Below are 24,436 nucleotides of genomic sequence, written 5' to 3'. Positions count from 1 at the left end.
ATCATCTCACACCAGTCAGAATGGCTAAAATTAACAAGTCAAGAAATGACAGATGCTGGCAAGGATGCGGAGAAAGGGGAACCCTCCTACACTGTTGGTGGGAATGCAAGCTGGTGCAACCACTCTGGAAAACAGCATGGAGGTTCCTCAAAAAGTTGAAAATAGAACTACCCTATGACCCAGCAATCGCACTACTGGGTATTTACCCTAAAGATACAAACATAGTGATCCAAAGGGGCAGGTGCACCCGAATGTTTATAGCAACAATGTCTACAATAGCCAAACTATGGAAAGAACCTAGATGTCCATCAACAGATGAATGGATAAAGAAGATGTGGTGTATATATATACAATGGAATACTATGCAGCCATCAAAAGAAATGAAATCTTGCCATTTGTGACGACGTGAATGGAACTAGAGGGTATCATGCTTAGTGAAATAAGTCAATTGAAGAAAGACAACTATCATATGATCTCCCTGATATGAGGAAGTGGAGATGCAACGTGGGGGGCTAGGGGGGTAGGAGAAGAATAAATGAAACAAGATGGGATTGGGAGGGAGACAAACCATAAGTGACTCTTAATCTCACAAAACAAACTGAGGGTTGCTGGGGGGGAGGGGCGTTGGGAGAGGAGGGGGTGGGGTTATAGACATTGGGGAGGGTCTGTGCTATGGTGAGTGCTGTGAAGTCTGTAAACCTGGCGATTCACAGACCTGTACCCCTGGGGATAAAAATACATTATATGTTTATAAAAAATTTTTAAAAAGATTAAAAATAATAATTGTTTAAGGATGTTCACATTCATAGTTTATATAAAGAGAACTGGGTTGGAAGGATAAGTTGAGAACCATTGCTGTCAAATGTATTCACTTTTCTATTAAAGGTATAAAATATATTATCTAATTTTCATCTTAATTTTTTTTCTTATTTGGAAGAGGATCTGGAATTTTATTATACAGTAAGGCTTTATGAATAAATACTAGAAATACAAAAAATACATAAAATTTCAGTGTGTATTAGATGGACATCCGTTTTCAAGTTAGGGCATTTGCTGTATTAAGTTTGCTCTTACCCTAAGGTTCATATTTCGGTCTGCCTTCTACTAAGTATCTTTTGGATGTCCCATTGATACCCCAAACTTCCCATATGAAAAAATGGAAGCAAACAATTTTTTTTTTTTTAAGATTTTATTTATCTGTTTAAGAAAAAGAGCATGCATGCACATGAGCAGGGGAGGGGGGCGGGTGGCAGAAGCAAACTTCCCACAGCTGAGCAAGGAGTCCAATGCAGGGCTCCGTCCCAGGACCCTGGAATCATGACCTGAGCTGAAGGCAGATACTTAACTAACTGAGCCACCCAGACACCCAAAGATAATCCTTCTTGAGTGAGGATTGGGAGGAGCAATCTCAGGTTGGAGATGGATTTTGAAAACTGTTACCTGACACCGGAAAGGCTTTTCTTGATGCCACCCTTAATTTTACACTGTGAATGAGGGGTAAAGTTTAGGCCAAGCTAAAGGAAGATACACTTTCATTCTTTTCTCCCCACCTATAATTTAAAATTCAAAATAAATAAATCTATAATAAGAAATAAATAAAAACTAAAAAGGAAAATTATTTTGGAGCATTGAATCCCTTAGGAAAGATGTAAATAAATTGATGAATCATCTCTTTACCATATCCCCATCTTAGGACTTAAGATGTGAATAGCTTAACGAGCTTATGGGTACTAATAAAAGCCAAAGAGAAAAATGTTAAGCTGGAAGATAATTGTATTTAAACAATCCTGTAACCCTATCATTTTGAAATTTAGAAGATTTTGTTTTATGTAGAAAGCAAACACTGTTTTGGTCAGATACATTGTACTGATACTACAGTATTGTTCACCCCTGGAGTTTTCCATAAGGGTCGTCATCTCCATTTTAGAAAGGGCTCTATTGGGGGCTCCTGAGTGGCTCCATCTCTTTATTTCTGCTCGGTTCATGATCTTAGGGTCATGAGATGGAGCCCCACATGGGGCTCCAGGCTGGGTGTGGAGCCTGTTTAAGATTCTCTCTCTCCTCCTCTCCGCCCCTCTCTCCTCACTTAAAAAACTGAGGAGGGGGAGCTCTGTTTTCCTTTGTATGGTAAACTAAATTAGCCACTAACAGAGCTGGAGAAGAAAGATGGATGAAGATAACTTCTAGCACTAATTAGAATTGATCAGTTAGAATATATGGATAGAAGTCACATAGAGCATGTGCTTGTGCTCAACGCATTGCTCAGACTTTAACTCAACCAAATGGTTCATCTCTGATATGAAATAAATTTTGCTCTTAATTTTAGGGGGTACATTTTAAACAGCACTAGATAAACTTGTTATATAAGCAAAGCATTTTTCCTCTGTACTGTTCTTAGCCTACAGAGAGAGAGAGGCCCCATTCCAAACCAGCTAAGTCTGAATAGTCAAGCGGTGGGGACACCTAGGCAAGAGGAGAGAAAAAAGCATCTCTGGCTGATTTTGTTGACCTTTGGCAAAAGTCACAAACCTAGATACAGCCTTCACAGCAGTCTAGTTGCCCTCAGGGTAGCAGTTCCTAAGATTTTAAGGTATGTTATATTTCTTATTTTTTTAATGATTTTATTTGACAGCTCAAGCAGGGGGAGCGGCAGACAGAGGGAGAGGGAGAAGCAGACTCCCCGCTGAGCAGGGAGCCTGATGTGGGAGCTCAGTTCCAGGACCTTGGGATCATGACCCGAGCCAAAGGCAGATACCCAACTGACTGAGGCACCCAGGCACCCCTTAGGGTACATTTTAAATTGCATGTATATAACTGTTACCCAGGGAAGCTAGTTAAAATGCAGAATGCTAAAGTTTGAGATGTGACATAAGAATTTAGTATTTTGATAAACATTCTAGGCAGCTTATCTCAGCAGAACACTTTGAAAATGTGCTGGATATTGCTTTCAGAAAGTTACTAGATAAAATCATCAGTCAGGTGACCACGTTAGTCTGATTTCACAGATCTCTAAAAGCCTGATAACAAAAATGATATCTTCACCACCTTAAATAATTGCTATAATTCCATATTTAGATTTCTAAGACTTTCTGGCTAAAAAGCAACAAATTTAAGCAGATTTTGGAAGCATTGATTGACAGAGATGATAAGCAGAAGTTTTTTTGATAATCCTACATATTAGGTACTTCCAGATTATACTACATCTTATGCCAAGATTACAAAATTGTATATATATCTTTTAACCCAGTCTTCAACTCTGTTTTCTCTGCTAACCTCATAGAACTTTCTAAAGTTCACTTTTGGTTTTACCTGGCAAAGTTTTCGAGATTTTAATCAAAACTCTGTTTTCACATCAAGAACAAGGCTCATTAGGGCACTCTGTAGTTGAAATTCAGCAGAACACTGTCAGAATGAATGAGGTCTCTTCATCATTAACCCAAGTGAATACTGTGTGATTGTATGAAGTAAAATAACCAGGGAAAGTAATTTATGCTTCCAGGAATCAGGATGCTGTTTACTCTTGGAGGACATTAGGGTGGTTAGTGACTGAAAGGAGCATGAGGCAGGGCTTTTGGGGTGCTGGTGATATTCTGATTCTGGATTTGGTTGCTGGTTAAACAGGTATGTTTCCTTTGTGAAAATTCACTGACCATACACTTAATGATTTTTGTGTACTATTGAACTTATGGAGCACATCCATGAAAAGCAACCCCCCAAAACAGATTAGCATGTAAATTCTACAATTTTTTAAAGATTTTTTTATTTGACAGAGACAGTGAGAGAGGGAACACTAGCAGGGGGAGTAGGAGAGGGAGAAGCAGGCTTCTCACTGAGTAGGGAGCCCAATGTGGGGCTCTATCCCAGGACCCTGGGATCATGACCTGAGCCAAAGGCAGACATTTAATGACTTAGCCACCCAGGTGCCCCTAAATTCTACCTTTTTAACTGGATCATTTAATTGCTTTACCTCAGTGTTGTTATTTGTATATATTAGGACTTAGATTTCTTCATTTCCTCTTTACAGTAGTTAGTAATGTATTTTTCTGAAATTATAAAAATATCCAATGACACACTCAAGCATAATTTCTGAAAGAGGCTGCTGTTTCCATGAGAATTCTTGGTTATGCCTTACTGTAGAGGGAGATATAGATATAGATCTATATCTATCTATCTATATATCTTTATCACTTAGAAAGTGATCACATTTCATCTCCATCATCATTGATTGAGAACAGTCAGTTTTGTGTTTTAGGAGCTCTAAAAGGATAGACTGTCTTATCATAAAACAGTTTTCGAAGCAGACCATTATTGGCTTTATGATAGGTGACCTCAATTATGACAAGGGTGAAAGGCTTAGTTAAGGAAAGACAAATAACAATTAGATAGAAAAGGACTCTGAATTATAAGATTCTTAGGATGTCAATCAATTGCTTGGCTCATTGAGCTGCAGTTTAACCTCTATGGGGCAGAAACACTCATTGTGCACAGGTGTTGGATTTCATTAGATGAAAATGGACTATTTACAGATTTTGGAAATGCCATTTAACCAGGTGGGATGAAAATTATAGATGGAGAAGTTGAAAAGAATAGTTATTCATTCATAACTTCTTAGAATTAAGATGGCTTTGTTATATCTTACGGAGGTATTTTGGAGCAAGGAAGACAGGCAATAACTTAGCTTTCAAGAAGATGCATGTGAATTCTTACCTACCTTTAATGCTGTAAGTCTCACACATTTTTGGATGTGAAAAAATATATTGTTAGCAAAAATTATAACTTGAACCATTATTAAATTTCAAAGCCTATAAATAGAACACAACAAGAATTTATTATAAATTTGGTTGAGATGATTTTTGCAGTTTGGGGTGTGATTGTTTATGAACCTAAACACATCCCTTTGAAAGAAGCAGAGAAGTCGAAGGCACAGTTACACTGACCGTGTATTCAAGAAGGGAAGACAGCACCCGGGAAACTGACACTCCTATAAAGGTGACAGATGTGGTTAGGTTTAGTCTACCTTTCCAGGTGGCTGTGGTTTAGAAATTACATACCTTATTGCAGAGTCATTGTTTTCAAAGGTCAGGGAAGGAGAGTGAAGGGGTTTCAATTACATTCCCTCCTGCTTCTCTCAAGCCTTTGAGGCCCCTGAGCACTTCAGGCTTGTTAGTGGCTAACAGTGCAATGCTCTGCTTACTCTCCTTTGGTTCTGTTTGTTTTTTACTCTTGTACATGTTTACAGTCAACAGAGAGATGAACTTAATTGCAGAAAACAAGAGAAGCCTGAGAAAATACTGCTGTTATTTAACTAAACCTCCCCACTTTCAACTCATAATTGCTTTACACTAATGGAAAATTATAACATTTTAATGTTTATGCTGAATATTTGTGTTATCATTTCATTACTGTTGTTTTGCGTTTTACCCTTTTTATCTTTTAGATCCATGTGAAAGCTCATTTTGATTATGATCCCTCAGATGATCCTTATGTTCCATGTCGAGAATTAGGTCTGTCTTTCCAAAAAGGGGACATACTTCATGTCATCAGTCAAGAAGATCCAAATTGGTGGCAAGCCTACAGGGAGGGGGATGAAGATAATCAGCCTCTAGCTGGGCTTGTTCCAGGTAAAAGTCAATATAATAGAACATATTTAAAAGAACATTTAAAATACAAGCCTTCACAGAGAAAAACTCACTTTTTCGTGTCTTTTAAAAAACGATGTAATTACTTCTTCATGCAGTTGGGTCTTTATATATATTAATAAGTTCACAGGAAGCTACAAATCCTCTATTTTAAAACCTAAAAACTAAAAACAAATTTTATCTATACTCAGTCACAGTTCAGAGAATGAGGAATGGGCTTCTTATGTTAACTTTAAAGGATGATGCTACACCCCTTGGTTTTTCACAGTAACATGGGACATTCCTCTAGAAACCCTGGAGTATCTGAGTAGCCATCATGTTCTACTTGGTGCTTGGCCAGATAGCAATTTGATATCTTCTCATGCCATCTTTAGCCCATAAATATTTAGAACTAGAGTATATTAACTGATTACATTGAGTTTCTGAAAGATGCATCAAGGAGATTTGGGTGATATCATTTGTAAGTCTTTTATAGGACAAGTAAATAGATCTACCTTAGTTTGAGTTTGATGATGGTTTTAAGTGTTAGAAGATTTAAGGGGTCATACTGTGCACCTCCCATTAATGTCTGCTGCCATTACAACAGTCTATATACATATGTACTATAAAAATGTGCCAAAGAAGTACCTGATTCTAATGCTTTTAAACATTTTGATATGTAACTAACTGATCAAAATTATTTTGTTCCTTATTTTTTTCTTGAATGTCAAAATCAGATACTTATTTTTTTTTATTTTTTATACTTATTTTTAAACTTTAATGCTCTTAAAATTTCCCCTCTCATCATAGTTACTTATTTTTACTAGGAATGCAGATCTGTATAGCATAAGATAACCTGGTAATCTTGAATACTTCTTATGTGTGCCAAACTCCGTGTTAATGTTTTTGCTGTGCTCTTATGAAGTGCACTAAATTCTACAGATTATCCCAACATAGATGGAATTTGCTTATTGATTTCAAAGAATCCTTGGCTTGAAACAAAATGAACTGGATATAAAAATTGTAAAAGTAGAACTCTATTCCAGATTTTCTAAGTAAAACCACTTTTATCCTCCAGAAAAAAATACATTTGATTTTAAGGTATATACCTGAAAGAAGATGAAAGTCAAAAACTTCAAAAGCCTCCTATATTAAAATCTTAATTCTGAGAGGAAAAACATTATATGTTTTTCATTTATTTTTATCAGTGGTAGCTTAAAGATGGAAATAAATCATTAAAACATACACATATACACATATATAGAAGAAGGGATTGAGAATAATAAATGCAAGGGGATATATTGAGTGCTATCTTTAAAAAGTGATGAATGTTCACATATTTTGTGAAGTTAACTCCTAGAATTAATTTGTTTGATTTGAGATAATTCTAAATGATCTAGCATAGTACTTTCCACATAGTGAGTACACAGTGAGAGCTTTGTAAAAATTGAGCTATTAGATTTTCTAACACTGGTTTCTTATCTTTTCTAATAGATGATATATCTATTTTCTAGTAATACCTGTCCTAGGATTGGTTGATAGTGAGGTTGAAACCTAATACTTTAAACATTTGGAGGCTTATAGTCATAGCTGACATACTTTCATATGGTGGCAGAAAGATTTTAAAGGGAATGTAACCAAAGAGTTGCTTCTGGTATTTTCCCCTGGGTTAAAAAACAAAATCTTACATTCTTTCGTCTTATATTTTACTCTCTTTTCTTTCTGCTATTAAGGGAAAAGCTTTCAGCAGCAAAGGGAAGCCATGAAGCAAACCATAGAAGAAGACAAGGAGCCGGAAAAATCAGGTTGGACACTTAATATTTGACATTAATGAAAGGCTTCTTAGGTCTCCATCTGGAACTTTGTTTAAATTTACATCCCAGGGGGCGCCTGGGTGGCTCAGTTGGTTAGGCAGCCGCCTCCTGATTTCAGCTCAAATTATGATCTCAGGATCCTGGGATGGAGCCCCACGTTGGGTTCCTCACTCATTGGGGAGTCTGCTTGAGGATTCTCTCTCTCCCGCCCCTCCCCTGCTCATGCTAGCTCACTCCTCCTCTCTCTCTCTCTTAAATCTTTTTTAAAGATTACATATCAGAACTGTCAAAAAATATGTATTCATGGTAAGAGTGATATGAGAGGCAAAGCTAATTATCTTAGAACTCTAAAGAAAGGACAGGATTTAAGTACTAAAGATCATCTGCAGGGGCGTCTGGGTGGCTTATTTGGTTAAGTGACTGCCATCGGCTCAGGTCATGATCCTGGAGTTCCAGGATCAAGTCCTGCATCAGGCTTCCTGCTCAGCAGGGAGTCTGTTTCTCCCTCTGCTTCTCCCTCTCACCCTCCCCACTCTCATGCTTGCTTGTTTTTTGTCTCACTCTGTCTCTCAAATAAATAAGTAAATAACATTTTTTAGAAATTAAAAAAAAAAAGATCATCTGTAATGTGAGACTAATGGAAAATTATAACTATTTCCCTGAAAAATAATTCTGTACAACAGTATGTGTTTATAAATTTAAAAGGAAAACTACTTGAGGGGTGCCTGGGTGGCTCAGTGGGTTAAGCCTCTGCCTTTGGCTCAGGTCATGGTCTCAGGGTCCTGGGATCAAGCCCCACATCGGGCTCTCTGCTGAGCAGAGAGCCTGCTTCCCTCTTTCACTCTGCCTGCCTCTCTGCCTACTTGTGATCTCTCTCTGTCAGATAAATAAATAAAATCTTAAAAAATAAATAAATAAATAAACTACTTGAGTTCTTCAATTTCAAATATGTAGCTTTGTTCAAGGAAGCAAGTACCACATTTACAGTTAATGCTTTTAATTGTTCAACAGGAAAACTATGGTGTGCAAAGAAGAATAAAAAGAAGAGGAAAAAGGTTTTATATAATGCCAATAAAAATGATGGTGAGTTTGGGTGCACCTGGGTGGCTCAGTTGGGCATCTTTTTTTTTTTTTTAAATTAACATATAATGTATTATTAGCCCCAGGGGTACAAGTCTGTGAATCACCAGGTTTACACACTTCATAGCACATACCTTCCCCAGTGTCCATAACCCCACCACCCTCTCCCGACCCCCCTCCTCCCGGCAACCCTCAGTTTGTTTTATGAGATTAAGAGTCTCTTACAGTTTTTCTCCCTCCTGATCCCATCTTTTTTCATTTATTCTTTACTGCCCCCAAATCCCCCACATTGCCTCTCAACTTCCTCATAATCAGGGAGATGGGCGTCCAACTCTTGATTTTGGCTAAGGTCATGATCTCAGGGTTGTGAGATCAGCCCTGAGTTGGGCTCTACACTGGGTGTGGAGCCCGCTTAAGATTCTCTCTCTCTCCCTCCCCTCTACCCCTCTCTCCCCCCACCGCATCCCTGTTCTCCCCTACCAAAAATGATGGTGAGTTCTACTCTTAGATATAGCTGGATTTATATCTGAAAGAGGTCCATATCTAACACTTGAAATAAATTAAACTTCTGTTTTTCAGAGAGTTATATTTCTTATCCTCTTTTGCTTCTTAATGTAAGATGTGCTTAAGAAAGTCATTTCACAGAAATTGTTTTCTTTTGGAATCCTATGAATAATGCAGCATTTTGAACTTAGAGAAAAACTGACATAAAAATTACAGTTTAACATTATACAGTGTTAATATTGATAGTTTCCTCTGTTTATCCTACTTAAATTCTTTGTGAAATCAATAGATGCCTCTAAACAAAATCTAACAATATAATTGTATTTTAAGTAAAAAATGATTATTTTGTGTATAATAACTCATGTCACTGAGGCAACCCATTCCACAGAACCTGCTCCCTGCTGGCTGAGTCAGGTACATAGAGTTGTTTTGTTTTATTACTAAAATTAAAAAAATGTTTAAGTATAATGTCTCTTCATATCAAAGACTCTAATAACACAAGGTATGTATTACCAAGTGACAGCTGTCTGCTGGACCTCAGCGACGATGTTGTCTATTAGGTACCTACTATCTTAGTTCAACAGTTTCCACCACACCCAGTTTTTATAAACTCAACCTGATTTTACTGCTTTTCATTACCTTCTTGGTTCATCCTTTAGTGCATTAGAGTTGGCTACTCCTGCTTTGGTTCTTGTCAGAAGCCAAATAAATTAAGCAAAGGGACTCCTTAACTTCTTATACAGTTTGTAAGTCTTATTCTCTCAATACCTTCAGATTTTTTTTTCAGGCAGCAAAATTAAACATGAAAATAAAATGTTATAGATTATTGAAAACCCCATTTAAAACTAAATCTGCAGTTCAATCTTTTTTCCCAAATAAACATCATTAATACTAACTGAAACATTGTGTAGCTAAGATTTATTGAATTTTTAATCCTTTTCTCTGTATTTGGATAAGCGATTAATACCTGTTTCTTCATCCTTTGAAACACACTACATTGGTTCTGCTTTAACAGCTATTACGCTATAGAAAATCTGCAAATCTGAAGCTTACGGATGTATAACTGTTTATAAATAAAAATGCCGCCATAATCTGATTGAACATGTTACAAGAAAGAACTCTGATTTTTCAGAGGACGGAGCATTTTGGGAAAGGCAGGAATTACACTTTTGTTCATAATGGTGTCATCATAATGAATATTTTGTATTAATAATAACTCATTTATAATAGCCATTCTTTTCCAGGGGCAGTAACTATATGCTTTAGATGCCTTCATCTGTTTAGGTTTCACAATAAATTCCTTGAGATTATGGATTAATAAATTGATGTTCAGATGTTAAAGATCTGCTTAAGTTCTTAAAGCTAATATAGAGTTAGAATTTAGACAAATACAGTTTGAGTTCTTGCTTTGCACTCTGTGCTAAGCACTGGCAAAACTAAAATGATTGCCTGGCCCCATGGAACTTACAGCTGAGTGTGCCTATACAGCTGATGCTCTTCCCTGGTCAGGGGAAGTAATATGCGTGGGAAGATGACAGGCTGCTTGTTGTCTGCCTTTGTTTCTTACTACTTGACCATTCTGATTTCATCTGGATTATGGGCTTTAGGAATGTTATCCCACCTATCACAATTTATACCTCTTTTTGAATCATGACCTCAGGTTAGTATTAGTATTCCAAGTTTGGGTAGCACAAACTGTTTTCAAGTTGTAATCACAGAAAAGTGTTCCTGCTTTCTCTGATAACGCTAGTTTGTATGTAGCCACTATTTTAAATATTTGTCTATGCCAGGTATTACGCTTAGCATATATATTGTGTCTGATCCTTAAACCAACCCTCTTAGTATTTGTATCCCCGTTTTATGAAAATGACAGACCATACTCTCAATAGTTCATCCCCTGGTGCCCCATCCTCTGTCAGAATATGGGCTGCCAACCAGCTGTTTTACAGTACCAGCAGTATAAGTAGTTTTATTGTATTAAAACTATGAAAAAAGAGAAGCAATAAAGGCTTCTAGAAGGATTAATATATTGTCTTATTTATTTTCATAGTATTGGGAAGTATAATTGACATTGGAAAGTATTTATATAATCCTACCCAGTTATTACTTCTCTTGATAAAAAAAGTTAAGTGTTTTTAATAATAAATTTTGCTTCTTTCCAATTGTTTTGGAAGATCTGTGTCTTTATTACATGGCAATAATTCTATCTGAAGGGCTTAACTTTTTTTTTTTTTTTCAAAGATTATGACAATGAAGAGATCTTAACTTATGAGGAAATGTCACTTTATCATCAGCCAGCAAATAGGAAAAGACCTATCATTTTGATTGGTCCACAGAACTGTGGCCAGAATGAATTGCGTCAGAGGCTCATGAACAAAGAAAAAGACCGCTTTGCATCTGCAGTTCCTCGTAAGTTTGGATGCATTCCCATTTTTCTGTGCTTTTCAGTTGACCACCTTAGAACCTCACTGGAGGGAAATTTTTCATCCAATTCATTAAAGCAGTTTTGCCCAGGAAAGAGGAACTTTGTTTTAATTAAGGCTTTTGAGAATTTGTAACCCAAAATAGTCATTATTGAGAAACTTCAGTTTTTCCTATGGTACTAATTATTTGCAAAATGAATTTCAATTTAGACTTCTTAAAATGATCTATTCAATATGGAATCAGTTCCTGGTTTTTTTTTAAACTGATGCAGAAGAGAGAAATGTAGACCTAATCTCTGAACATAGAAGTTTCTGTTTAGATTATATAATACCCGGGGGGTGGGGAGGGTTAAAAAAAAAAAAACAAAACTTAATGGAAATAAGCTAGGATAAAATGAGTGGCAGTGTTTTAAATGTGAGAAGTAATTTAAAATGTAAGCATAAAATGTATTTCGGCAATTAAATATGACTATTATTAAGTTACTAAAACCACACTTTTATTCATTTCTCAGTCTAGAAATAAAATGAATCAGTGTTAAACACATGGGCTCTTAAGATTTCCTCAATTCATCTTTTGATGTTTCATCTATATTGCAAAATTGAAATTTTCCCTGACTAGCAGAATTATCCCCCAGCCTTACTCTGATCCATGCCCGTTATTTTTACCTTATTTTGTTTGCCTAGATACAACTCGGAGTAGGCGAGACCACGAAGTAGCTGGTAGAGATTACCACTTTGTTTCACGGCAAGCATTTGAGGCAGACATTGCAGCTGGAAAGTTCATTGAACATGGTGAATTTGAGAAAAATTTGTATGGAACCAGCATAGATTCAGTACGGCAAGTGATCAACTCTGGCAAAATATGTCTTCTAAGTCTTCGTACGCAGGTAAATAAAGTATACATTTTTTTTTTTTCCCACTGATCCTCTACATTTTTTAATGGACAAAAAAGCTTAGTCTCTACTATTTTAGTTATAAACATTTGATATAAGAAAAGTATAAATAGTTTTACTAAATGCCTTCAGAATTCCTTATATTACTTGGGCTAGCATATTTATCAAATAAATTAGAGCCGTTAAGCACATTGTCTTAGTTAATGTTTTTAGATAGAAAAGGGCGTATTTTTGTAATCCCTATTTTGGTAGAGTGCTTAAGTTTAGAAACACACACTCACCCAATGGCAAAGGCGGGGTCAAAACCAGCCTCCTAAATTAAGCAGTCTGCTTTTCCTCGGATGTACTTTTCTAGAACTTCTTTCGTGTATGTGTGTGGAGTTTCTTTTTCTTTTCTGCTTGCATTTAGACCCTGGTACATGGTAATATTACTGCTTATTTCTGCTTCCTCCAAAATGGATTTTGAATATAGTTCTTTATAATCGTTAAGTGATCTTAATAGAGGATATTTTAGCATCACAGGTATAGACCTTCAGTGTCATTCATTTTTATTTCATTATATAAAGAGGGCAAGCTGAGTGTGTGTGTGTGTGTGTGTGTGTGTGTGTGTGTTTTCCAGGTACACAGTATATTCTTACAGTGAATGGTAGGATCTGGAAATATTGTGAATTGTTACAAAGATGTTTGGAAACTCACTCATAGGCGATTTTTTTTTTTTTAAATGACATTATTATTCCAAGTATATTATTGGGAAGTAGTTAAATAATGAAAATTATTGTAAATATCCAGAATATCTTTTTTTTTTAATAGTCCTTGAAGACTCTCCGCAATTCAGACTTGAAACCATATATTATCTTCATTGCACCCCCTTCACAAGAAAGACTTCGGGCGTTATTGGCCAAGGAGGGCAAGAATCCAAAGGTAAAGTTACTACTGTGTTGTACTGTTCCATTGAAAGTAAACATGAAACAGTCATGACCTAACATGTCACAGTGCTTAAAAGCTACATCAGCTTGAGCTTTCAAACTGATTATTCTTTCTGCCATATCACTTTTCCCAAAATTGCTGTTGTTGCCTCTGGCTGGACTGTGGCAGCTCTCCAAAGCAGGGGCCTTCTCTTGTTGTTCTCCACGTATTTCCTGTAGCCATCCCAAATGTATGGTTACCTTTGGCATTCCTTAAAACATCCTTAATCTTTTTCACATGGTTCTGTGTTATTTCCAATAGGGATTATGTAACCCCCTGCCCTCTACCCCCAAGAAAAAAGTTCTCTGCAGATTCTTAGAATTACCCACTTTTCTCTGCAGATACTCTGCATATGTGGGGCACCAGAGTTGGGAGCTCTTGCTTTTCTCTGGTTGAAATTTATGTTCTGTTTGTCTTCTCCCTTTGGTCTTCTCACATGATCTGAAATGGTAAATTTTTTTAAAATTATTTTAGATGCTGGACATGGTTGAGTGTAGTTCACATTTTCTAAACATTATTAATAAAACTATAATATAATTAATGTGTTAGTCTGAAAGTATTGACTTTATTTAAATGTGTGAAATGAAAACTGTCAAGTGACTTACTATATCAAAGTAACAAATATTTTTCCTTGTTTTTTGATGATTTCTTAAATATTTGTTTTATGGAGGAATCACTCAGTTCTTCTCATTTCATTCACTCTAAATCTCTTCGAAAGCCGTAAACACACATCATAATACTCTTAAGATCCTTAAAAGTCATTAAAAGCATATCATTCCGGGGCGCCTGGGTGGCTCAGTGGGTTAAGCCTCTGCCTTCAGCTCAGGTCATGATCCCAGGGTCCTGGGATCGAGCCCCGCATCGGGCTCTCTGCTCAGTGGGGAGCCTGCTTCCTCCTCTCTCTCTGCCTGCCTCTCTGTCTACTTGTGATCTCTGTCTGTCAAATAAATAAATTAAAAAAAAAAAAAAAAAAAAAAGCATATCATTCCTTTCCCATGATTCTTGGCTGTGCACCATAGCCACCAACCTTCTTTCTTGCTTCCCAAGATCTTTTTCCATTCTCGGTCTACTTATATTTCTTAATCTGTATGTGGAGGTTATACATTTCAGTGTCTTCTTAACGCTATTCACAGTCAAGGATTTTCCCATCCTCTGTGATAAGCATAATTCTGGTTGCCTTGTTCAGGCTAAATAGGTCCGCTGGTTAACGCAGTGTTCACCCCTTTTTCATGTTTCCAACACAGTCGTAAGCTCATAAATTAGTGGAGTCAGAGTATCTGCTGTTCTTGGCACTTGGGAGGATACAAGAAAAAAAAGACATGATCACTGGCTGTTCTTGAGGGGGATCACAATGAAGAAAACGAAACTAATACTCTGTGAAACTGTGCCCATTAACTACTTTGGTAGACCAGAGATACCATGGTTGTTTAAGGAAAAGGATGGACCGGAGTGTACTTCCTCCTATTTGTTCAGCCTAATTTTTCTGTTTTCTACTAGGCACACTTATTTTGTTGTTTTTCTTCTCCAAGGATTCAGTATCATGCAAGGGCTATATACCATTCAAAAACATGTTAGGTAACTTTGGGTTGGTGGTCTCAGGTAGGTAGTGTTCTCAGGGGATTATTTATCCTATTATTTTGAATTAGCTGTCCCAAATTGAGTAAGGTCTAGAAAGATACCAACTATACATATTTTTTAAAGGAAGAACTTACTCAGTACCAAAATGTTTTAGCATTTTACAGTATGCTTGATTTTCTAATGAGAGTTCTCTAATTTTTAAAAATTAACTTCACTGAAATTATTTTATATACAATAAAATGCATGTGTTTTATTTGTATAGTTCAGTGAGTTTTGGCAAAACAAATACCATGTCACTGCCATGCCAATTGAGATTTAGAACATTTTCATCACAGAAAATTCTCTCGTTCTTTGAATTTAATGCCCCTCCATTCTTCCCTAGGCTACCACTAATTTGCTTTCTGTCACTATAGATTTATTTTTCTCCTCTAGAAGTTCATATAAATGGAACCGTAGACTTTGTTTGCATCTGGCTTTTGATCAGCATGTTTTTGAGTTTCATCAATGTTGTATCTAACAGTAGTAGTTCATCCCTTCATACTGCTGAGTGGTAGACCATGAGCTATAAATGTATCACAATTTATCAGTTAAAAATTATCTGGGATGGGGCACCTGGATGGCTCAGTTGTTAAGTGTCTGCCTTCAGCTCAGGTCATGATCCAGGGTCCCTGATCAGTGGGGAGCCTGCATCTCCCTCCCACTCCTCCTGCTTGCATTCCCTTTCTCACTGTGTCTGTGTCAAATAAATAAATAAAATCTTTGGGGCGCCTGGGTGGCTCAGTGGATTGAAGCCTCTGCCTTCAACGCAGGTCATGATCTTGGAGTCCCAGGATCGAGCCCCTCATCGGGCTCTCTGCTCAGCAGGGAGCCTACTTCCTCCTCTCTCTCCCTGCCTGCTTCTCCGCCTACTTGTGATCTCTGTCAAATAAATACATTTTAAAAATAAATAAAAATCTTTAAAAAAAACTAATTTGGGTTGCTTCCAATTTTGAGCCAGTGTGATTAAAGCAGCTGTACACATTCATAGTCTCGTGGTGGACATCTGTTTTGGTTTCTCTTGAATTGCTGGATCAAATGGTTAAGTATATTTTAACTGTATAAAGCTGCCAAACTGTTTTAAATCAGTTGATTCCATTAGTTCCCCATCCTTATTAGATTTTGCTTTTGTTGGTTAACAATTTTTGCCATTCTAGTTAAATGTGAAGTGTTATCACTAAGGTTTTCATTTGCATTTGCCTGATGACTAATGATAGTCCTATCTTTTCATGTAGTCATTTAGGCATATTCTTTTGTGAAATGTCTTTTTTTTTTTTTAAGTTTTCTTACAGAGTAGTAAAAACTCTTAAAACATCTATTTTTTTTTAAGATTTTATTTATTTATTTGTTAGAGAGAGAGAGAGCATGAGCACAGGCAGACAGAGTGGTAGGCAGAGGCAGAGGGAGAAGCAGGCTCCCCGCTGAGCAAGGAGCCCGATGTGGGACTCGATCCCAGGACGCTGGGATCATGACCTGAGCCGAAGGCAGCCGCTTAACCAACTGAGCCACCCAGGCGTCCCAGAGTAGTAAAAACTCTTGTATATATTCTGGATATAAATATTTTCTCAAAGTGTTTAAAGAAGCACACTTTTTTACTTTTCTTACGGTTAATGATTTTTGTGTACTGTCTGAAACAACTTGCCTGCTCCAAGATTACAAAGATTTTATCCCATGTTTTCTTTTAAAAACTTTCTTGTGTTAGCTTTTACTTTTAGGTCTGTAATCTCTCAAACTAATCTTTGTTCCAGAGTGAAGTAAGGGTGGTGGTTGGTTTGGTGTTTTTGTTTTGTTTTTGAACAGATAGAGATGTTCCATTGCTCTAGCATCATTTCTTGAAAAAGACTATTCTTTTTCCCATTGAATTATATTGGCACATTTTTAAAAAATGACCTCCTCAAATATGAACAGGAAGCAGGGTGGGGGTTATTTCTGGACTTGATCCCATGTTTATGCTAATATCACAGTCTTGATTACTGCAGCTTTATTATAAGTCTCAAAAAAGTCATAAAGGGGTGCCTGGGTGGCTCAGTGGGTTAAGCCTCTGCCTTCAGCTCGGGTCATGATCTCAGGGTCTTGGGATCGAGCCCCACATTGGGCTTTCTGCTTAGCAGGTATCCTGCTTCCTCCTCTCTTTCTGCCTGCCTCTCTGCCTACTTGTGATCTCTGTCAAATAAATAAAATCTTTAAAAAAAAAAGTCATAAAAATGACATACTCATACATGTTACAAACATTGTAAGTGAAAGAACCCAGTCACAAAAGACCATATGATTCCATTTTATGGGATGTCCAGAATAGGCAAATCTATAGGGACCTAAGTAGATTACTGGTTGCCTAGGGCTGGGGGTTGGGAGAAAATGGGGAGTGCCTGCTTATAGATAGGGGGTTTTTGGCTGTGGAGAGGGTGTGGGTGATGAAACTATTCTAAAATTGTGATATTGATTGCACAGCTCTGTAACTATACTAAAAACACTTGAATCATTCACTTTAAAATAGGTGAATTATAAATTAATTCTATCTCAAGAAAGTCCCTACCAAAAAAGAAAAATCCCAGCAGGTGTTTCTATAGAAATTGAAAATATGATTTTTTTAAAATTTATATGGAAATTAAAAGGAGTAACTTAAACACTTAAGAAAAGGAACTAAGTTGGGGGTGGAGGGGTACCTGGGTGACTCAGTTAGGTGTCCAACTTTTGGTTTTGGCTCAGGTCATGATCTCAGGTTGTGGAATGGAGTCCCATGTCAGGCTCCACACTCAGCAGGAGTCTGCTTGAGATTCTCTCCCTCTCCCTCTACCCTTTCCCCCATCATACATGTACTCTCTCCCTCTTTCAGATAGATAAATCTAAAAATAAAAAAATTAAAAAATTAAGTCAGAGACCTTTTATCTTTAATTTTCTTTACTATTTGTCTCTTTTCTATTTATTTTATTCTTATATTTTGGCATTAATTTGCATTTGGTCTAGTTTCTAAAGAAAACTTAGTTTTTTAAGTCTTTTTTTTTCCTATCCTTTTTTTTCCAAGATTTTATTTATTTGACATCACAAGCAGAGGAGCAACAGGCAGAGGGAGAGGGAGAAGCAGGCTCCCCACTGAGCAGGGAGCCGGATGTGGTTCTCAATCCCAGGACCCTGGGATCATGACCTGAGCCAAAGGCAGACTCTTCACCGCTTGAGCCACCAGGCACCCCTCATCTTTTCTAATATGAAGTTAGAAGTTTCCCTCTAAGCAGTTCCTTAGTTGCATTCCACAAATTTTTACATTTTTTCTGTTCCCTTTGTCATTTCCTTCTTGAACACATGGGTTATTTAGAAGTATGTAATTTTCTAATTCCCACATATTTGGAGATTAAAAAAAATATTGTACTGATTTATAATTCCATTGTGATCAGAGAACATACATAAAGATGTGAATCTTTCAAAAATGTCTCAGCCTTATTTTATGATCCAAAATCGGTTCTGTCTGGGTGTACGTTCCATGCACACCGGTAAGAATGTATAGAGGGTGGTGTATCTTACTGACTTTTTATTCCACAAAAACATTTTGTTTCATCTTAGTCATGAATTATAATTTGAAAAACAGGAGAAAATTAAAACCTAAATTAAAATAAATGGTATAAGCCATTTTGGCAAAAGAGAAAATAATGCCTTAAATTTAATAAAGAAAAACTGGGTGGATTTGTTCTTTATGTGAATCTATGTGAGATGTAGGGCTTTACATTTCAACTCTAGCACCACAGTTTAGATTCTGTTTTGACTTTCTGGAATGTTCTGTCAGTAGTCTTGAGATTTGAATAGACCTAAGCTTTAGCAAGAATGTTACAGTGTGTTTAGTTACTTATAATGGTGTAGTAGAGTCCCTAGGAAACAAAGGATTCTGTGTACCACAGCCAGATGCACAACATTCCAGAATGAAAATTAGAGAGCCACACAAGAAACTGCTTCAGGACAGGCCGGAGTAGTTGTATTTTTAGTATGTCTTGCTACTGTTGCAGAAGATCAACCAGTTGAATAAGTTGTTTTGTACTGTGGGTCCAATATAGTATTGGTGTGTGACTTTTTTATCAGAAACATTTGGACTTATGAGTGAGTTCTCTTCATTGACGAGTGCTTTGGGGGCAGTTTTACTTTGTTGAACACATGTGCCTGGTAATCAGGGGATTCTGCCTACGTTTCATACCCTACCTCACTACCTGCTCATCTTTGTGAAATAGCTGTTTCCTTTACCCAGTGTTTTAAAGTAGCCTGATCTGTGTCATTTCCCAAACTCTCCTTAGGATACTTTTTTGCATCTTTAAAGACCTCCTTTGTGTACTGCAAACAGAGAAGCTAGCCAAGTAACTCCCCCAGAATATTAGATGATTAAATTTGGCTTGATCGGCAGTGTTTTCATGGAAAGATACCCATTCTATTGGTCCTTTTCTTTTCCCATGATGTTTACCCTGCCGAACTCTGCAGTAGATCTAAAATGACAGCAGATCTTTATAAAGCCAAGAGTAGATGGCATTTTGGGTCCTACCAACCTTGCTTCAACCTGAAAGGTTCACTCTGTATTACAAAAGATGGTTTTTTTTAAAGGAAAGGTGATGATGCCCTAAAATGCTAGAAAACAAATGCTTGTAGGGGATTCTTAGTCTTTGCTCTTGAAGCCTCTAGTGAGTAAAACAAATACATAAAAACTTGAGTAGCAGTATGAACAGGTTGTACTGAGTCCCAAATGATTCAGTATGAGTCCTGAAGACACCAGAGCAAAGGAATTCAGAGGCCATGACAGGGTTGAAGAGGAGCTCCTGAAGTGGCATATTCTGACAGACAGTAAGCAACAGGCGGCCATTTTTTGTTCTTCAGTCACCTGTGACTCATTGTGTATTTTTAAGGAATGGAATTACCTGTTTTTGTATTCTCTTTACAGCCTGAAGAGTTGAGAGAAATCATTGAGAAGACTAGAGAAATGGAGCAGAACAATGGCCACTACTTTGACACGGCAATTGTGAATTCAGATCTTGATAAAGCCTATCAGGAATTGCTTAGGTTAATTAACAAACTTGATACTGAACCTCAGTGGGTACCGTCCACTTGGCTGAGGTGAGGGAAACATCCATTCTGTGGTATGATTGGACTTATCTGGCAAACTGCCATAGGAAGAGAGCCCTGCTACTTCAGCAAGACCCTGAGGTAGCAGGCCAAATAAGCTGTAGACCTGTTCTTTGATCTCAAGCTAGTGAGAAAATCCCCTTAAGCAATTTGTGCATAGCAGTCTTTATTCTCTGGACATGGCTTCAGAGATTCTTGCCTCCTCTGAGGATTCTAAATGGAAGCTTTCAATAGACCAGTTCCATTTTATCCCTATAAAAATGTTTTAATTATGTTTTCACCTAACTAAATCTTTTCTGCCTGGTCCTATTTCCATGAAAAACTTGTCTGTATATATACAATGGTCCATGTCTCACATAGTTATAAATATTGATGCTATTTAACAGTTAAAGGACTTCATGGGAATGGAGTGAGGTGGGGGACGACTGTGCTTTCGTGTACTGGGCAGGACAGTATTTGGTTAGAAGGCTTGTTTTGTCATCAGAACTATTTTCCTAAAATGGTGCCACTTTGGTCTCAAGCTATTCTGTTAGGCTTAAATTCATTTATGTGTCTTTTAATTCTGAAACATTCCATTAGAAAGACCAGTTTTTTAGCTCAGACTATGTAGATCAGATTTCATGGCACACTCAACAGATTCTGATCTAATTAAATATCTTTTTAACGATTTTCTGAGGTTTTTGCTTATATCGTCACAAGTGATTCTATAACCTTGCATCATTTCTCTGATCTGCATAGTACAATAGAATGTGTAAGTTACACTTTTATGAATGGCAGATGGTCATATAAACTGTTCATGGTTAGTTTTTCCTCATGATGCAAATCGTTTTTCATATATATGAGAGGACAGCACATTTGACAGTTTTGCATTTTTTATATATGAGCACAGTATAATTTGATTGCGCCATATATAAGTAATAAACTGGAATTGTGGGATGAAATGTGGGATGAATATAGCTGCTGTACTGTATACTAATATTTAATAGGTTGACAAATGGTCATTGATAACTCATTTAGCATTGGAATAAAATTATACCCAAAGGAAGATACTGTAACAGCGGACTTTGAGATCACAAGGAAAGGATGACCTGAAAGTCATTTGAACATTATAGGAAAAGAACATAGGTGGGGGCGGGGAGTTAAGCATACAGAAGCAAGTTTTTATCCTATCAAGTTCTGCCTCTTAATGACCAGAATGCAATGTCTTGCTAAATCATAAATGTTTAAGCTAATGGGATTTTCATACTGTCTCTATAGCTGTAGCTTTAAAATTCAACTTCTGTAATTGGTATGGAAAGTTAATTTGTAGTCTTTTCAAGCCTATAGGGATGGTGTGATGTGTGTCAAACGACCTCAAATGTGAATGTCTTGATTTTATGACTTTAGCTACAGCATTTCCTGTTCCCAAAGCGAAACACTGGAATAACATGGAGTTGTCACTTAATTTAACGTAATTGTTTTTAATGAGTAGTTTGTCTCATTGTTGTGTATATATTTGATTTCTATGTAATTTTACTTGAACAAATGTAGATAGTTTATGTTGCCTTTTCTGTTCAAATTTGCATGGCCTTCAAGTTGGCTGCAATGTGTCTTATATGGAAATACTTTCAAGATAACCGTTCCTTAGAAAGTACATTCCTGGGTCAGGGGAGGAGTTGCCATACTTTCTTTACAGATCTGAAACACTCCAGTTTAGGACAGAGAAAACCAACAATATTAGCACTTAATCTTTTCAGTTTTCCAGTTTACTTTCTCTTAAGGAATGAAAGGTAGTCTATGGTAGACAGTGGAGTTTTAGGAGCTGCTTTTCGTAACTGACAACTGTTTTCAGCCCTAAGATCTAAAAGGTTGGCAGTTTAAGCAGCTGTTGTGCCAGTTCTGGAGTTAGCCTACAGACTGTAGAGCCACACGAGGGCCATGTGCTTTCACAAACAAAGCCCCTACACCAAGGCACATGCCATGTCATACAATACTCTTAGCTGACAAGAGAATTTGGGAGTCAGTGAAGTCCTATAGTTATCAGCAATAGGAGAGGGATAGAAATTTTTATATCCCAAACTTTTCTCAGTCTCAGTGACATGGATGTGTTGATATTCAACACAATCCCTAAACAAAGTGAAAACTTAGTGGCTGGCTCCCTTAAAAAAAAAAAAAGGAAAAAAAGCCTTGCTAATACACCCAGTTATCCAGCCACTCTGGCCAGTTCCATTTCCTGTCCTTTGTGGCTCTGACTGGAGACCCCAATGTGGGAGAGGTGTCATCCATTTAACGGAATGATAGCAGTAGCTAATGAAATTCACATTAGTTCAAATAAGGAAATACCTTCCCTTGCTAAGTTTTCATAAGTCAGAACAAATGCAAAAGAATAGTATTTAGACTAATCCAGATTTGCTTTACATGAAAAATGTAATGTCTGGATTTTCTTTTTTCCTTTTCTCATGGCCTAAGGAATAAGTACTGATAAGGAATAATTTGAATGTAATTTTGTGAATGTGTATGGAAACTATAAACCAGGGATTTAGCCTTAAAAAAAGGTAACCTTTCTGACATCTATTGTTAATCCTCCTTTGTACTCTTACTTGTATCTGCACTCTTATTTTGAGTTGTCATACTGCACACTGTATTGTGAAAACAAAGTAAAGTTATATTTCAAATAAAACCACTGAGTACGTCCTGTGTTTATGTCCTCTGCTGTTCAAGGTTTCAACTCGCCTAACCACTCGGTTTGCAAGTTTTTGCCAGAAATAAGTCCACTTGGAAACTCTGAGTGAAACATAAAATACCTTTTAATTTATTCATGGTGGGGGAGTGCCCCCTACTGGCACAGATGTAGGTTCTGGTTCCTTGTTTTATTAAAGTTAACATAACACTGTGAACTTAAACATTTTCAAGGAAAAAAAGAATGTATGTAATATTCGGCCAAACTCCACTTCTATGCAGCCAAGGATTTGAGGGGACAAAGAATAGGATGTGAGTTGACAAATATATAACACTCACTTTCCTACCGCACCACTACATTTCCCAAAGGAGGCAATCATACCAACAAAAAGTGTCACACACACCTGCTACCCATCTGGCTTTCTATTCCTGATCATTTCCTTCCCCTATGGATCACATCACTCCACACAACAAATTTGGTTCACTGTTTTCTTCTGATTTCTAGTTAACAACATGCTAACACCACAAAGTCATCCGCAGTTTTGTAGGGAGTTTAGCCAAGGCCAATACAAAAGAGCTTTAAGAAGCCACAGGAGAAATCTAGGTACTTCTCCTGCCTCAGCAGGTGAAGGTGAAGATGAACTTTACCTGAGTGAAAAACCATTAAGTAACCTGGGCTCTCATACCCTTCGAGCTATTTTTTGCCTCCTAGAGAGGCAGTACATACTGCTTAAGAACCAAGGCCTGCATCCTAGCTCTGCTATCTGACCGGACAATGCCTCAGTTTACTCTTCTGTAAAATGGAGAGAATAGTATTTACACTTCAGTCCAGTGTTGGGAGGATTAAATGTTAAGCCTTGAAAATAGGTTAACACTGAACTGCTTAGGAACCCACTTGTTGGTTTTCCAATCACTACTAAGTTACCTACAGAATAAAATGTCCAATTCAAAACAGGACTTGCCAAAACAGCTCCTCCAGAACAGGCCTTGGATCTTACCTTTACCCAAAGTTTTAAATATAGGGGAGGCAAAAAAAAGGGGGGGGGGAGGGTGGTTAGAAGGGTATAAAAACACTGAAAAAAAAATCCAGACTGCCTGGATTTAAATCCTGGATTCACCACTTTATAGCTTTTTGACCTAGAACCAATTACTCTAGCTCCTTGTGCCTTAAAATTTTCTTCCGTGAAATGTGGGATTAAAATAACATGTGTCTTATGGTTGTTGTGATAATATAAATAAAATACTTAAAAGAGGGCCTGACACATAACTAAAGATTATTTTGTAGCAGGTATTAGATGTTTGCAAATTGCTTGGGACTTTAAAAAGCCTAGGCTTGCACTATCAATTGACTTACATACAATACTGATAAGCCAAGTGTTAACAATTTCACCAAAAATTGTCCTATAGCCAATCACCTCAGAAATGCCCAGCACTGGGTACAAGAATGCCCGAGTAAACACGGATGGCTCACCAGCTCAAACAGCACAAAAACCCTCAGATCCTGATATGGCCACTCAAATGCCTCATCTTCCTATTTAATGGGAGACAGCAAGTGTTACTGCTTGTAAGATAAAAGTTACCTTGTTACATACACTCAGATGAGAATTATTTTTTCTTAGGTTAGGGAAGAAGTATTAATAACCCCTCTTAACTCACTGGCATGTTTATGAGTACCCCGAAATTCAACAATCATCTCCATAAGCTTATCAGGAAAACACACACTATGAAGGGGGAAAAAAGAGACTATCCATGTCCTACATGTCCGCAGACAAAGC

General features: G+C 37.1%; 1 protein-coding gene across 4 annotated transcripts in view; it reads left to right on the top strand.

The window, feature by feature from the left end:
* Window positions 1-20,397, top strand: part of MPP5 (membrane palmitoylated protein 5) — a 74,046-nt gene extending 53,649 nt beyond the window's left edge. For all 4 annotated transcript variants that reach the window (XM_032875156.1, XM_032875154.1, XM_032875155.1 and 1 more), the window contains 7 exons: window positions 5,438-5,621; window positions 7,352-7,423; window positions 8,444-8,515; window positions 11,258-11,425; window positions 12,124-12,326; window positions 13,143-13,253; window positions 19,822-20,397. In XM_032875156.1, coding sequence (XP_032731047.1) covers window positions 5,438-5,621; window positions 7,352-7,423; window positions 8,444-8,515; window positions 11,258-11,425; window positions 12,124-12,326; window positions 13,143-13,253; window positions 19,822-19,998 — 987 coding nt within the window. In that variant the 3' untranslated portion in view covers window positions 19,999-20,397. The remainder of the gene's footprint in view (window positions 1-5,437; window positions 5,622-7,351; window positions 7,424-8,443; window positions 8,516-11,257; window positions 11,426-12,123; window positions 12,327-13,142; window positions 13,254-19,821) is intronic.
* Window positions 20,398-24,436: the final 4,039 nt, after the last annotated feature.

The sequence above is a fragment of the Lontra canadensis genome, unplaced genomic scaffold (assembly GCF_010015895.1).
Source record: "Lontra canadensis isolate GAN:19392208 unplaced genomic scaffold, GSC_riverotter_1.0 scaffold55, whole genome shotgun sequence".
In the NCBI taxonomy this organism is placed as follows: Eukaryota; Metazoa; Chordata; class Mammalia; order Carnivora; family Mustelidae; genus Lontra; species Lontra canadensis.
This window is presented reverse-complemented; position numbering and strand designations above follow the sequence as displayed.